Consider the following 17,010-nt stretch of genomic DNA (forward strand, 5'->3'; position numbering starts at 1 on the left):
GGAGGTGCCGCCGATAATGCAAAATAATGAAACATTGTTACAATTAGTAAAAAGACGATTGAATAAATGTAATTACGTCTAGCCATCAACTTGTGACGCTAAGCTAAGCACTACCGCGCCCCGCGACTTCTAAAGCGCTGCCTTCTACATATTCAACACATGCGGCCCAGGGTCTACTACGGCCGCTATTGCTCCCACAGAAACATCTGTGATGTTATTTACAAGGTACATCTCCGTACGGAACGAGAAAGCGATGATCAGCCACGATTGACTTAGCCCGCTACTTCACCCATTTTACCGAGCCGGCAGCCAGCGTCCGAGCGTAAACAAACTCGACCGTCGACCCCACTCCGCGTTGCCGGCACGCCAAGGGACAAACGCCTACAACACCCGCTGTTAGGGTTGGCGTCTGACAACACATGTTGAAAGGAATATCAACCGACCATCTCACCCTGCCTCGTCGAAATGAGGCGTGACTTCGCCTGCTATTGTGGGCGTCCTGATCCACGTGCAGAAAGAACTTTCCCTCATCGGACCTTTCACCTGCCGGCCTCGTCGAAATGAAGCGTGACTTTCTAATTCGCCATGACCGTTTCGAGTGTGCCTGTCTGCCCGAAGCCCGGCAGTGCACAGCCTCTTTTGTGTGTGTGTGTGTGTGTGTGTGTGTGTGTGTGTGTGTGTGTGCGTGTGTGCGTGTGTGTGTATGTGTGCGAGTTTAGAGAGGCCCGTTCCTCGAATTGGACCTAGAAGAGAACTTCCACGAAGCCGCAAAGCGCAGAAGAGGCGGACAGGCGTCTACAATTTCGGGAGGCGGGACGACTTCTTCCTTTCAGCAGGCTCGGTATAACCAGAGGACGAGGGGCCCTCCCGTGTCGGTCACGTGACATCGACCGAAGCAAGATCTCGCCCACGATTGCAGAGAGCCTATTTAAGGGGATCCGAAATGTACTTTTAAAAACTTCATGCCCTTCTCATTTTCTTTCATCTACCTTTGAATAAACCGTGCAAGTTTCGCACTAGAAATCGTCTTGCCCTTGCTTGGTCGCCATCGTCTACTGGATGCCTGCAGCCCGCCGACAACACCATGCTACCCAATAAGTAACGTCGGTCGAGCTCGATAGGCAGGCGCCGCTACTTCTCGGCAGCAGTACGATAAGCTACCCTGGAGTACGCAACAGACTGGTGGCAGCGGTGGGATACGGAACCCTGCAGACCCCAACTTGAACGACAACTACGAGATCGTAGGTTCTTCGTCCTGGTGACAACGTTCGGAAGGAAGGTGTCTGGATTCATGACTGCATATGGTGAGTGCATGGTTTTTCTTCACTAAGATATCACTTGGCTTTACGTATTTTTTGGAAAGTACATTGCAGTGATTTTTCTTTAACTGTTGACCGAAGTTTGAGTATGTCAAGGTTGTATGGAGTGAAGAGTTAGCAGCACTAAGGGCAGCCATGAACTTGAAGGCACTTAAGAAGCCGGAATTGTTGAGCTTGGCCAAAGAGTTGGGCCTCCAAATTGCCGAATCAAAGAGAAAGCCGGAGATAATTCAGGCGATCGAAGCGACCGGGGCAGACGACGAGGAACTGAAGGAATGCCTAGAGAGCATCGCAGAGAAAGAGGAGGAGCATAAGCGCCTAGAGAAAGAGGAAAAAGAAGAGCGTAAGCGCCTAGAAGAAAAAGAAGAGCGCGAGCGCGCCGCACGTGAGGCCAAAGAAGAGCGCGACCGTGTAGCACGCGACGCACTCGAAATGAAGCGCCTAGAGATTGAGCTTTTGAAAGCCCAAAAAGTGAAAGACCTAGCACAGAGGCACGTGAAAGCGAGCGGAGAATGATAGACTTGATGGCACCCTACGCAGTAGGAGGGGACATGGGTCTTTTTCTGGTAGAGTTTGAGCGCACGTGTGAGAAGGCAAAATTAGCGAGAAACACGTGGCCGCAACGCTTGCTTACGTTACTGCCCCGTGAGGTAGCTGATATCGCCCGCATGGCGAAAGAAGACGCAGAGGACTTCGGTGAAGTCAAAGCAAATCTGCTTAAAAAGTACAGATTACCAGCGGAAACATTCAGGCGAAAGTTCAGGGAAGTCGAGAAGACCAAAAGTGAGTCATATTCAGATTTTGCATACACCTTGGAGGTAAACCTGAAGGAATGGCTCAGAGAAGAGGGTGCACTCGGCGATGCCGAAAAGACAATGCAGTGCGTTGCCTTAGAACAGTTCTACCGCCGGCTGCCACTAAACATCAAGCAATGGGTTCAGGATAGGCCAGGCGTAGACACTGTTACGAGAGCGGCCGATCTCGCTGAGGAGTACGTAACTCGCCGTACGGACGAAGGCAATGAAGCTCCTAAGGAGGAGATGAGTAAATACAGACCCGACAAGCCAAAGCGAAGGTCAACATCGAGTCGGTATAAAATAATGGAAAGGTCAGATTCGGTGAAAACTAGTGACGAGGAAAGCGAGGGAGAAAAGGAACCACCCGAACGGAGTGCAGAAAGGCAGAAGGAGAAAACTTTCGAGGCCAAGAAACCAATAGTTTGCTACAACTGCCAGCAAACGGGGCATATCTCCGTGGGGTGCAGAAATCCCAAATTAGTATTAATGTCACTAAGTAGTAACGTAGAAAACCTGAACTTGCTAGAGCCATGCACTCGAGACCTCGTGGCAAACGGCAAACCGTGTAGGGTGCTTCGCGACTCGGCAGCCACAATGAGCGTAGTGCATCCGTCGTACGTAGAGGAAGGCCAATTTACAGGAGAATGTGCTTCGATAAGGCAAGCCGTAGAGGCCTCCAGTGTTTGTCTCCCTGTGGCCAAGATTCGTATCGAAGGCTCTTTTGGAGTACTAGACACTGAAGCTGCCGTCTCGGCACATCTCCCGCCTCAGTATCTATATTTGTTTTCTAACAAATCGGAGGATTTTCTACGACGTAAGGGAATCGGGTTTAGTGAGGGAACAGTGCAAGCCCTAACTCCTTCCAAGGCAAGGGAGCTCGAGGCCAAGGCAGTGTACGAATGTCCAGTGGTGGAGGAAACCGGTTTGACGGAGGATTCGTCAACCATCACCAAACAGGACAGCCCTATATGGGATGATGCGGAAAGTACACCAGCTAATAAAGAGGTCAGGAAAGCAACAGAGCCTGAAATGTCTCGCGAGGCAGAATGCAGAAAGTTATTAAACGTAAGCCCTGCCACAATGATCGCTGACCAGGAAATGCGTAAGGCACAAAGCAATGCTGAGCATTACTATGACAGGGCGGCTAGCACGCGACGCTCTGAAGTTGGGGAAAAGGTAATGATCCTGAAACCCTCGTTGCTTAACCAACTTGAGGAGATGCCTGTCGACTTTCCAGAGTTAACAGCAGTGACGGAGGCAAAAGACGTTCACGAGACCATTGAGAAGTTAGTAGAACAGGCGGAGTTGAATCCCAATCAAAGGGCGGAACTGAGGGAACTCGTGTTTGAATTTAAAGACGTATTTTCGTACACACCGGGCAGGACAACTGCGGTCGTTCACGATATCGAGTTAACCTCATCGGACCCAGTTCGTTCGAAAGCTTATCGCGTTTCGCCTCGTCAACGTGAAGTCATGACCGCTGAAATAAACAAGATGCTAGAGCTAGGTGTAATCGAGCCAGGAGAGCGTGATTACACCTCTCCTCTTATCTTGGTTGAGGTCCCAGGAAAAGAGCCGCGACCATGTATCGACTACCGCAGGCTCAATTTAATCACGAAGGACCAGACTTATCCGATACCGCATATCGAGGAAAACTTGAGAAAGTGAGCAGTGCTAATTCCATCTCGACGCTCGATTTAGTCAGAGGGTATTGGCAGGTATCGTTGACCGAGAGGGCAAGCAGGCTTGCGGCGTTTATTTCCCCGATGGGAACCTTTCGTCCGAAAGTCCTGAGCTTTGGATTGAAGAATGCGCCGTATTGCTTCTCTAGCCTTATGGATCAGGTGCTACGAGGAATGGAGGACTCTGCACTTCCGTATTTCGATTACATAGCAATCTTTTCTTCATCATGGGCCGACCATAGGCAACACCGGCGAACCGTGCTGTGTCGTCTACGAGAGGCCAACTTAAAGGGCCCCTGAAACGGTTCGGACAAATTTTGTAGACGCGTAGGGTACAGCTTAAGTAGAACATTCGCACCACAATTTAAGTCAAGCGTTACGTATTAATGGAGCTTCAAGCGATTACAAGTTACCCTCCTCCCTAGGCATCCTCCTCCCTAGCCATCCTCAACTCGTTCGCCGAGCGATCGCGGCTAAGCTCCGCCTTCACTGATTCTGCGTCACGATGCGACGTCACATCGTCCACTTCCGGTTGTTTTGGAGCCCGCCCCCGCCAGCGCGGAACGTAGCGGAACCTCTCCGCTAGCAGCTTAGCCGTCGAGCCCAAGCGAGAGCTATCAAAGGAGCGTGCGTTGCGAGCATTCTGACGTAGCGCCGAACGTGTCTAGTATTCCGGTAACCAGAGGCAAGCTGGTCATTTCGGCAAATGACTGAAGGCATAAACTCAAGCTGATGAAGGAACTTTAGCCAGACGTACGTGAGCGGCCTGATCGGTCTGCACGGTCCAGCCACTTGACGGCGCAGCGCTTAACCAGCCAAACAAAGCGCTAATATTGCTCTAACGAAGTGTAAAACATTTTAAACATTTATAAAGACAACGTGTTGATGATTACAGTCCCGCGAAAAAGCCACACCAGCAGCAAAGAAGAATACACTTCGTTACTACTACTGTGTGTGATTGAGCTCTGTGACACCAGGTGGCTGCACCGTGCAGACGATTCACATTTGCGCTGCTTCTCATCCCATGGCTCATCGCGTTACGGCACAGTCAGCCCGCCAGACCCTGTCCCATTGCGCTTGCGCTTGCCCTAATACCGGACTCGTGAAACGCCATTGCGTTAGTAATCTTCCGGTGTAAAGTGACGAGCACAAACGCGCAAATCCTGGCGCCGATCGGATAGCGGCAGTCCGATGCGCAGCAGCCAGTTCGCTCCTATGCTGCCTTGCAGAGGGACACGATGTCGCAGCTTGACATATTGCCAGTCGCTATGTTTGCAGTCCACAAGGCAACAAAGTCGAATCATTGTGCTCGCGAAAAGACCGAGACCGACTCTGACCGTGGAGCACTCGTCAAAATGGAGTACGTTGTAACACAAGCAGACGACACTTGCTGTGTGCCGGAAGTGCTTAAGTGTACTGAAGAATTGTTCTTGTGCATTCTCTTTATGTTACTTTCTTTTTATAAAAACAAATGAACTAACATTACAACTATTACGAAGGTAATTTGTTTACCATAAAGTTGGAAAAATTATTGATCACGCGCTCTGGTCAGCCAATCGGATAGCTCACCCCACTGACGTCATATGGGTGCTTTCCGTCATATGGGTAGGGGCGGCTTAAAATTCCGCCGAGCAGCGTGCTGCGATCGGCAGCGATGTTCATTTTTAAAACCTTATAATAAATTACACGCTTTACGCGGAACGCTTAGATGTGTCAATTAATGATTAGAAGGACCTATTCTAAGGACTCAGTACGTTTGTAGAAAATTGTCAAAATCGTTTCAGGGTACCTTTAACTGTTAAGGCTCCCAAATGCCAATTAGTGCGCGCGGAGGTAGCCTGTCTAGGTCATGTAATAGGGCAAGACCATTGTCAGCCTTCTGAGGTTAAACTGACCGCAATAGACAACTTCCCGCAACCACGCACCAAGCGCGACATCAGATCATTCCTTGGCTTGGCGCGTTATTGCCAAAGATATATCCCGCGGTATTCCGAGATTGCGAGTCCTTTAACGGATGCTCTCAGAAAAACAGAACCACATACGGTAAAGTGGGATGACGCAAAAGAAAAGGCTTTTAGTATGCTGAAGAAAGCATTAACGAGTCAGCCAGTGTTGAACGCACCCGACTACTCTAAGCCATTCATTCTTCAGTGTGATGCCAGTGACAGGGGTATGAGGGTGGTCCTTTGTCAAAAGAGAGATGACGAGAACGAACACCCTATACTGTACGCCAGTAGAAAGCTTTCGGTTCGTGAGGAAGCATACAGTGCATCAGAAAAAGAATGCGCCTGCGTAGTATGGGCGGTGCAGAAGCTAGCTTGCTATATCGCTGGTTCAAGGTTCACCATAGAGACTGACCACGGTCCGCTCACATGGCTGCAGTCCATGTCTCCAAAAAACGGTCGTCTTTTGCGCCGGAGCTTCGCTCTTCAACTGTACACCTTCGATATTCGCTACAAGAAGGATAAGCTTAACGGAAATGCCGACGGCTTGAGTCGTTGCCCCTGGAGTAACGAAAGTCTCACGCTCATCCGGGTTTCCGTGGCATTTTTACGTTCGTTCATCCGTTTTTCCGAATTCATATGTTTTTCCGAAGTGAAGCTGATTGTTAGCTGATTTTATTAACCACGTCTTAACGCTTTCAAGAAATGGCTGGTTTTAGTGTTCAGGGGGGGGAGGACGCGCGTAGGGAATGGGAAAGGTGTAGCGGATTTTCTCTCTTTTTTAAAGCCGGGTGTGTCTTGGGGGGAGGGTGGCTTTGTGCTCGCTGCTTTGTGGTTGTGGGTCCGGCACTGTTCTGGGGTGATTGCTTGCCCACACAGGAGACGAAAAGTTGCGAGGCCTGCTTGCAAGACCAAATTCACTGGACCGGACCAGGAAGAAAAGTCACAAGAGCGCGCCACGAAGACTGATGACCACTTCCAGGAATCTACCTGCTACGAACTAAGGGTTCGTCACCTCTAAGGGAAATTCTGCTCCGATCCCTCGTACAGCGGCTGCGGGCCCCTACACATCGGGATCTTCCACCCCCGCCGGAGATGATGTTAGGGCTGGCGTCTGACAACACGTGTTGAAAGGAATTTCAACCGACCATCTCACCCTGCCTCGTCGATATGAGGCATGACTTCGCCTGCTATTGTGGGCGTCGTGATCCACGTGCAGAAAGAACTTTCTCTCACCGAACCTTTTACTTGCAGGCCTCGTCGAAATGAAGCGTGACTTTCTAATTCGCCATGACCGTTTCGAGTGTGCCTGTCTGCCCGAAGCAGTGTACAGCCTCTTTTGTGTGTGTGTGTGTCTGTGTGTGTGCGTGCGAGTTCAGAGAGGCCCTTTCCTCGAATTGGACCTAGAAGAGAACTTCCACGAACCGGCAAAGCGCAGAAGAGGCAGACACAGACAAGCGTCTACAATTCCGGGAGGCGGGACGACTTTTTCCTTTCAGCAGGCTCGGTATAAACAGAGGAGGAGGGGCCCTCTTTCCTTGTCGGTCAGGTGACATCGACGGAAGCAAGATCCCGCCCAGGATTGTAGAGAGCCTATTTAAGGGGCTCCGAAATGTACTTTTAAAAACTCCATGCTCTTCTCATTTTCTTTCATCTACCTTTGAATAAACCGTGCAAGTTTCGCACTAGAAATCGTCTCACCCTTGCTTGGTCGCCATGGTCTACCGGATGCCTGCAGCCCGCCGACAACGCCACGCTACCCAATAAGTAACGTCGGTCAAGTTGCGATAGGCAGGCGCCGCTACTTCTCGACAGCAGTACGATACGCTACCCTGGAGTACGCAACACCACTAAGAAACCTCCTCCGTAGTGCCTAGGCACAGTCATATATTCAAGGAGCAAAAGCCCCCAGATTTTCTCTCTCGCGCCCGCTCTTACTGGCACAAACGGCTGGCGATCCCTCAAATGAACGTCTCGTGACGCTCAGGGGCGCAGAACAAGCGTCATTTCCTTCTTTAGATCACTGCCATCATCATCAGGTCAGTCTGCGGCACAAGCAAGGTCGATCCAAATAGGTGGCGAAGCTTCGGGCGAAAATCGGTTCAGTACAAATTGTCAGCGACCTCAGAAGGGTAGTTATGGAAGCAGCAATTGAAGCGCGACTATGTTTGGAGGGAACAAACATTAGGAACGAAAAAAATCGTTTTTTAATTCAAGAGAGACACACTTAGATTCGTTCATCGAAAATAAGATTCCTGGTAAATTTTATATGTTTGTGACGAATTAAGAAAATACAAGTTTATTTATGTTATTATTATTAGTGAATACATTTCTTTTCAGCGCCCATCGTTACAGGGGACGTTGACGCCGCGATCACTCGCAATGCAATGCACGTCTTGAAATATGCAGAAAGGCGCGCTCGTAAAGTTCACCTGTTGAAATACGCTCCCCTCACACGTTAGCTTTGTTGCTTGTCGAAGTTTGTCAGAATTTGGTGACGCGGGTAGCTTCATCGCTCCTTAACCTGTCCAGTCAAAAGTAGTGAATTACGACCGCCAGATAATTGTTTAGTTGTCTTCGTGCGACTGCGCTGGCCGACGGGCTAGGCATCCGACGACAGTATCAGCCCTCTACACCTAAAGCTTTCGTAGGCCTCCAAAGAAAGTATGTTCTGTGCAGGGGTGAGATTTCGAAAACCGTACGGCTGGCCTTTTCCTGAATCGCTTTCCGCGCTAAAAGTTCGAAACGCCCATGAAGTCGAATGGCGGGGCATTTGAATATATAGCTCTAAAGGCAGGCCAACAAAACAAATTTTGCGCCTTCGAAAACAAAATGGCGTCACTTCCGTTTTTAAGGGATATGGAGCCACATTATTTTTTATTTCGCCGGAAATGTTCCCTCCACATACAGATGGCGCTAAGCCCCATGAACCATCGATAAACCGCCATGTTTTGAACGTATGGGCTCCAATGGAAGCTTCTCTACCATGTGTGTGACGTGGATCACTGCTCTTGCTGCACAGAGGTGTGCGCCGTGTCGGTTTCGACCGGCGGCGGCGTGGAAGCCGGAACCCCGAATTTATAAAGCCGTTTCGCTACATCCTTCTTTGCTAAACTAGTTGAAATTCTGGCCTTTTCATACTGCAAGCTGAAAGGACCAAATACAGAGGTGTTGAAAGTGAGAGAAATACAAAACGTTTGGTAAGTCTTTTGCTCTTCAGCCGACATATCTAATATAAAAAAAATTGGGCACATATCTGAAAGCGTCTATGTCGAGTGTGTTTATATATTCCTTCCTGTACGAATGTGCAGAGCCTTGCTGTTGCGCCGTAGTCGCAATTGTTTTCTTTTTTGCGCTGCCTCGGTTTATATGAAATATGTTTCCATTGAGCAAAGAGTCAGTGCATTCGTCTAGAATTGTTAAACCTGCACCGACGCGCGTGACACTCTCTAGATATGTTAACTTTACCTCCACTTGTTCTAAATGAGATTGTGTTTGTACAAAATGCTTTACGTAAAAACAAAAACAGACCTCTTCTATGACCAACTCTTGCTGGGTTCAGCCCCTAAGCTGCCAACCAATCAGCAGACACCATAGCGCATATTCCCGTGTGGACAATAAGTGAAATCACTTGTTCTTAATATTAATCATCCTTTACTAATGTAACTTTTCTTATAACGTCGTTTTTTCCTGAAGGAAAAAAGAATCAAAATAATTTCTTTTCTGCACCAGGCGAACATTCTTTTTTCAACTGAGATATGTTATAATGCGGTAGAAAGGAAATTTCCTCAATTCGTCAACTCGTCATAACAAGGTTGAATGAACGAAGTGTGGATTAGTAGAAATGCAGGCCTTGCTCGGATGCACAATTATTTTCGAAAAACAAAAGTTCTTTTTAACATTAGGCAATAAAGAAGTGAGGCGTACAGGCAGTACACAAGAGTAGAGAAGTGGACAACACAACTTCTCTACTCTTGTGTCCTGTCTGCACGCCTCACTTCTTTTTTGCCTAATGAATCCTTACCAACTAGCTCAGCTTTGTGTCGTTCTAAGCTTCTTTTTAACCTGCACGTCGAAACTGTTTTATAGTTCAGTGCAGCAATTGGTGTCAGTTGCATTCAATGTTTTATATGAATGCTACAAAGAAGCAGAACCATGCAGTAGAGACGTAAACTTATTTTTCTTTCGTGTGGAAATGCAGAAAAACTCTTTCGAATGCAACGGCCGTAGAAATGCGAAAACTTCCAACCGGCATCATAAACACATAGAGGCCAGAAGTTTCTATCCTGCTACAAATTGCATCTACCACGTTGATGCCGCTATCAGACATATTGCCGATTCTACCCGCGTTTACAGTGCCCACGACCCTCAAGCATAATTCCGACGTTCCGAGGCCACTGTTTCTTCTCGTTGCGACATGTTGAGCTTTTGAAGGAGAAGTTTCGGAATCCCACGTTGCGCTGACTTGTGAAGACACGCATGCGCAGACACATGGAGAACACGGTCACTTTTGCTTGTATTGTGTTGTTCATTGCTCCCCTGCTTGACATGACTCTGTGCTTGAGACAGGCAAAAGAATTAAAAAAATACAACACAAAATCTCAAACGAAGCTGGAAATCTTTATTCCTATTTAAATGACGCGCCGATCTCGCGGACAAGAATCATCGGCGGCGGCGGCGCCGAAGCGAGAACAGTCGGTGGCGACGCACGGACGTCTGGTCGCACACCTTTACTCTTACAAGGGACGATAGCGAAAGGCTACGAGTAAGGCTCCATGTGGCGCTCCTTTGGGTGTTGTCGCCGCCGACACTGGTGGCACGGCTTCGCCGCTCACAAAGGGCCGCTCTCGTCGCCGGTGGAACGAAAGCGTAAAGCTGGAACCGCATGGCGCGTTTTTCGCGAGCGAAAAACGCGACGGGCGGCAAACGCCCGCGTTGCCGCCGACGCGCGAGCACCCGTACGAAAAAAAGGAGCGGCGCTTTCGCGCCGCGTTTTCCGGGTTGCCAGACAACATACCTCCCAAAGACCTGTATTGTCTCTGTTACCGCATATATAATATGCCCTTAAACTTACAGAACACTACAATAAGAATAATCTGAGTGTAACTAGACAGCGACATTTCTTTCCGAAGTGTATTTATCAAGCTTAATTTCAAGCAGCAATATTGTGTGCGAAACTGCGACTATGTACCTTCCGCATGCTGAGAAGCCGCTGCTTGTTTACAACTTCACATATAAAAAGGAGGGTCGCCCGCTTACTACCGAGCAGAAGAGGCGATTGCTACTATTAACGGGGATGCTGATACTGAAGCAAGAAAAAATGCGGGTCAGGAGGTACATGTGGGTGCGGCCTGCTTGGTGAGAAGAGAGCTAACACCATACACTGGTAATATTATTAGCAAATTGTCTTGCCAGTATTAGCGATGAGACGCGACGCTTTTCCACTTCAGTTATTAGGGCCTCGTTGAAGGTTGCTTTGTTCATTTTAGGTGAACACGATGCGCGAACGAAATCACGGTAGCACATGTTTTCCTTGACGCGCGCGCCAGTTCTGCCGAGAAAAAAAAAAAAGTTCCGCCGAGGAGGTTCCGTCGAGATGCGCAGAGAGCAAGGCCATCTGGTGGCAAAAAAAGAACCAAAATGCCACGTGACCAAATGCCACGTGACTTACCTGAACTCTGATTGGTGGACGCGCCGCGCGACGCGTTTTTTTCTACTCCGAGCAGCAGCACGCGGCGGCGCGATTTCGTGGCGGATCATGCTGGGCACGGGTCAAAATGACGCGCGCGTCCCACCATCCGCGCGTCAATCGCGCCTGAAATCGCGCCATGCGGTTCCGCCTTAAGATGAAAAGCGTAGTGCCGCGCAACACGGGCTTTGCGGCTACAATGGATACTATATGGCGCGAGAGTAGCGCGCGTCGTCTGTATGGAAACAAAGCGCTGAATGAGCGGAGGTCTGTCTGCGGCGGCTGCTGTGAATCGCATCCGCGCGTCAGCCACGCGCTACCTCTTGCGATCTCGCGAAAAGCGAGGCAGATCTAGTCGACGAGCCACACATTGCTCCGTTTGGAACGTGCCGCACGAGACAGGTTGTCTGCGCCAGTCAGTACATCGCGAAATGAAAACACGTATAGAGTTGCACTCAAATTTCGCATTAGGAAGTCTCGTATTCGTCGGTGAATTTTTTCTGCGCCTACCAATATGAGCAAAATTTGTGGTAAGATTGATAGGAAGTTGGCACAGGTTGCTTCCACTTTTAATAATTCAGGCTGCGCTGCCAAGCACGCGTCTCCGTTTGTCTTGTAGAATGGGAGTTGTTTACCAGCTTCCTTTTTACTGCGATCAAGTCTATATCGGTCACACCGGTCGCTGCCTGAATATTAGAATGTCGAGCATAGGCACTCGCTAGTAGGTAATGTGCACTCACATGTCGCGCGGCATTGCTTTGAACATGGGTGTTCTCCACTCTTTAGAGATATCACAATTCTTTCGGCACATAGAAATCAGAATACGAGGGAGATTACTGAGACCTACCATATAAGGAAAAAAGGAATGCGTTGCGTAAGCATATTTCAGTAACTTTGCATCACAGTGAATTTGCATTTTTAAACCGTTTCATAGTGTAGCACTAGATTACAGGGTTTTGTTGTTTGCCTGTGGACTGATGACAACGCCATCGATGGGCGAGGACGTGGGTATAGGTGGTATAGCACTTAAGTATGTGTGTATTAAGTACTTAAGTATTCATCATCATCATCAGCCTGGTCATTCCCACTGCAGGGCAAAGGCCTCTCCCATACTTCACCAACAACCTTGGTCATGTACTAATTGTGGCCACGTGGTCCCTGTAAACTTCTTAATCTCATCCGCCCACCTAACTTTCTGCCGCCCCCTGCTACGCTTCCGTTCCCTTGGAATCCATTCCGTAACCCTTAATGACCATCGGTTATCCTCCCTCCTCATTACATGTCCTGCCCATGCCCCCCCCCCCATTTCTTTTTCTTGATTTCAACTAAGATGTCAGTAACTCGCGTTTGTTCCCTCACCCAATCTGCTCTTTTCTTATCCCTTAACGTTACACCCATCATTCTTATTTCCATAGCTCGTTGCGTCGTCCTCAATTTAAGTAGAACCCTTTTCGTAAGCCTCCAGGTTCCTGCCCCGTAGGTGAGTACTTAAGTATTAGGTATACTTAATACTTAACCATGTGTGTGCTTTTTAATAAAGCTAGTTGCGATTTCGGCGCTGCCCAGTGTCTTTCCTGCTTGTTGTCTTAGTTGTCTTGCACTGCCTCTTCAGGATGTTCAACCAGTACCAACTTGCCGAAATATCGATTCTTCTGGTCCTTTATCTCTCCTCGTCTTTACCTCGTGCTAATATTACCATGAGAAAAATGAGTAGAGGGGGTAAACGCGAGCCGAGAGCATCAACCTTCAAAGCCATAGGTATAAAAATGTGCAGATCCCACGCACTGTGGGAATCGATGTAAGCGAAGCTTTGTCTGCTGTTTGCGTTCATTGACGTTATGTGGTGGCAATATATTTACGGCATGCGACAGTCGTGACGGGATGTGAAATGTTACCTTGCCTGCTCCGTCCGACGCTTTATGCGAGCCTTTCTCTCGTCCGCACGCTCCGGCGCCATTCTGTGTTGTAGCGTCGTAGCTAACAAAATTGCCTCCTCTCTCTCTCTCTATTCTCTCACTACTATTCTCTCCACCTCCTCGCTTTACTATCATTGCTTTTGCGGGTGAGCACAGAGACAAGCGCGGCAGCTCCTGCATAGTATTTGTGAGGGGTCATGCCTAGATTTGCGTCCAGAGGCGTTGTGCAGATGCGACGCGGCAACTACGTCTTGACGTGGCCGGCGTTAGCGGCGTGCCGGACAGCAGCAGCGGCAATGGAAAAGTCGAAGGAAGAGGCAAAGAAAGCTTCGCTTTAAAATACCTCATGCGAAGCAAACCAAGGCAAGTTTACACAAAAAGGACCCTATGCGTAAACTGCATAAACCTCATTTGCTGATTACGGCCTCAGCTTACTGACTATGATATCTATTTATTAGAAATGGTGTTGGCAGCTGCACAGGGCGTGCTGCACAGTCATAATGCTGTCCGTGCTTAGCTAACAAATGTTAGTGTTGCCGTAGACGGTTACTAGCACAACGACCTTTCTGACGAAAACAGGAAGGACCAGAGACCTCCTAATCGGCACCGGTCATGCACGCAAGCGTGCCATGTGCGGCCAGGCGGAAACCAGCACTTTATCAAGCGAATTTAATAGAATAATCCAGCTGGTCCGCCACTCACAGTTAGCTGTCCGATTGACTGCTCAGACAGTGCCTTGTCAAACTCCTTGCTGCTTTCCGAGTAAGCGGAGTACTCTTGAAGCGGTGTCAACAGGATGGTGTCCTTTTCCCGCACGGCGCAAGGAGAGCCCCATTCCTGCAAGAAAGGCAATGAGCGATCACCTATCGCCTGACGGCAAAAGGACTGTGAGTAGAAGCAATTCCTTCACGCTATGGTGCGCCTACATACAGAGCTGGTAAAGCAGATCGTGCGTGTATCATTACTCTATTTATGTACTTTGTAATCAGGAAGAGCGCAAAAAGACATAGGAAAAACAGACAACTGCACAAGCGCTCACTAGCGACAGACTTATTTTGGGAAAAAAAGAAACATTCCGATGATGACTGAATCAATGTAGCGACAAAGGGTATTCCTGCAGGTAAAATGAGTTTCGTATGAGACGTGTACTACCGCGGGATTCTACTTCCACACTTTGGATGGATGGATTTGTGGTAGCTATGAGCGAATCCTTTAAGCGGGGCGGTGGGTTGCGCCAACTACCTAGCTCATTTTCCTATTTTACCTAATGTCTCATCTATATTTGATTGCGATAGCAATTACATGCTCACTTCAGGCGCATGGTTGCCACCGGCGTCGCCGTGGTGTTTCGGATAAAGCCCAAGGGCGATAACATCGTCACCGCGCGCCGCATGCTGTAGGTGCGAGTGAAAGCGAGCAAGGGGAGCGGGCGATCGCTGCTCAATCTCGCACGCCCAAGGGAACAAAGCGGGGAGGAAACGCGCCGTCTTCCGTCGCGCGAAAGACCCCGGGGGAGGGGGCGGCCTCGTACTCCGGCAGCAACTACGGATTGCGCGACCGCGCCCGGAGGAGTGCCGACGATCGCGGCTTAATCTCACGTGTGCAAGGAAGAAAAGCGGGGAGGAAACGCGCCGTCTTCAATCACAGACATGACACCGGAGGAGGGGAGGGAGAGGGGCGGCATTGTACTCCGGCAGCGACTGCGCATTGCGGGACCGCGCTCGGAGGAGTGCCGACGATCGCGGCTTAATTTCACGTGTGCAAGGAAGGAAAGCGGGGAGGAAACGCGCCGTCTTCAATCGCACGCATGACACCGGGGGAGGGGAGGGAGGGGGGCGGCATTGTATTCCGGCAGCAACTGCGCATTGCGCGACCGCGCGCGCCCTATCTTGAAAGCAATCTGCATCGACGGCTGAGTCTAGGTGCGACGGCGGCTCGTACATTTGTGCTTGCTGCGTTCTCGCTGCTCAGTTTGCGTTGAAGCGATACACAACACGAAGGTCACTTCGTTCGCTTCTGCTGCCGCACTTTCTCACGCTAGCGTTTTGACAGCGGGTGTCCGCGGTCATCAAATGTGATGTGTTAAGTTTCGCCTGTGTGGCCTGACACCATGCTTGCTAATTTAGATACTAAGCGAATATTTGCGAGTTTATACGGTCAATAAAACTATCCTTACTTCGCATAGCTGTCTATGCATTTGCTATCGCAATCGATGGTTCGCCTATCGGGCGAAACTGTGGCTTTTTTAACAGACAAAAGTTTCCTCGCATCAAACCTACCAAACCATTATTGGGAATTTTATTTTTAACACCACTATTGCTTGCGGCTTCCCTACTTTTCTGCCACCAAACCTCGAATCGCCTTTTACTAATCTTTGTTGAGGACATGGTTGCTTTCTCCCTGCTATCCCTGAATCCAAGAGTTTCCCGGAGGCCAGCGGAGCCTAATCCGAGAGCTGGGTAAATATCTTAACATTATAATGAAACGTGTTCCATTGTTTCCCTGGCTTTACTGCAGCAAGCACATGCTTCTTCTTCTTTGGTGCACCTCGCTTTATAACTGCATGTTCCTAAGGCATCTTGATGTCGCTTCGGAAAATTTAAAAAATCTGTCAGTCGAAGCACTGCGTACAGATGGTTAACCAGCGAAGCTGAAATGCACGGCCTCGGCGTTTATCCAGATGGTTCATGAAAGTCTTTCTCAATTATTGGTTACGTCTTCGTGTTTCTTTATTTAATTAATTAACTGTTAATTGTTTTATTCGATAATACCTAATTAATTGTTTATCTAATTAATGACAACGACGGACGCGGGTGCAGTGGCACGAGCGCGTTCACGCGGTAGCGCCGGGGAGTGGGGACGGCTAATGAAGCTGTGGAACAAAAAGCCGACGCTGAAGCCAACGCTGAAGCCAACGCTGATGATGATAGTTTTGCGTCTACATACCGACGCGATCCTGGGGGAACTAGCCCTTGACACCTTCGCTGTAGAAACTTCCTTTTAAGCCACCATAAATTCTGTCTTTCCTTATTTCGTTTTTACCTCTTAGGTAGCTAACCATAGCCGGTTTCTTTTCCATTGCCGCCACCCAGGAGTATCAACCTCTCTCATCTTGCGTTTAACGTTCGTTGTTGCTATTTTTTCTCACTATACCGGCCGCATACCTGCTGGTAAGCTTCCTAGTCTCTTTCCTGATGATGATGATGATTTATTGCCATCCCCTTTGAAACGGGTCGCTCACAGGAAGTCACGTAGCCTGCTTGAGTTACTCAGGTATGTTATACATGCTTTTTATTTTAGCATTTTTGTATACATCTCCTTAATCTGTTTCCTCTTTCTAAAAACTTCTCAGTCTACCTGGTACCTCTACCTGCGCCTCTAAGGGATCCGGTTGCACCAGTCAGTCTCTTCCCTGCTTTTTTTCCACCAATACACTAAACGTCCTTTGCTTATGTCGACTGCTGACCAGTTGATGCTTCGGTACCCTTTAAATCCAAGTGCTTCTGGAAGGTGTACGTTACCTATGGGTCTCACTGGGTGAATCTCTTCGCATTTGATTAGGATGTGCTGACTGGTCTCTGGATTTTAGCTGCAGCATACACATGCCTCATCTTGTTGCCGCCATTCCACTATCAGCGCCACCTCGGGGCAGTGCATGCCGTGT

General features: G+C 49.0%; 1 protein-coding gene across 1 annotated transcript in view; it reads right to left on the reverse strand.

Annotated features, from left to right (window-relative positions):
• The window catches only part of LOC142582168 (protein turtle-like), a 265,050-nt gene that overhangs the window by 41,396 nt on the left and 206,644 nt on the right, over positions 1–17,010 (reverse strand). Inside the window, exon 12 of the mRNA XM_075691563.1 lies at positions 14,049–14,183. Coding sequence (XP_075547678.1) covers positions 14,049–14,183 — 135 coding nt within the window. The remainder of the gene's footprint in view (positions 1–14,048; positions 14,184–17,010) is intronic.

This window comes from Dermacentor variabilis, chromosome 5 (assembly GCF_050947875.1).
Source record: "Dermacentor variabilis isolate Ectoservices chromosome 5, ASM5094787v1, whole genome shotgun sequence".
In the NCBI taxonomy this organism is placed as follows: Eukaryota; Metazoa; Arthropoda; class Arachnida; order Ixodida; family Ixodidae; genus Dermacentor; species Dermacentor variabilis.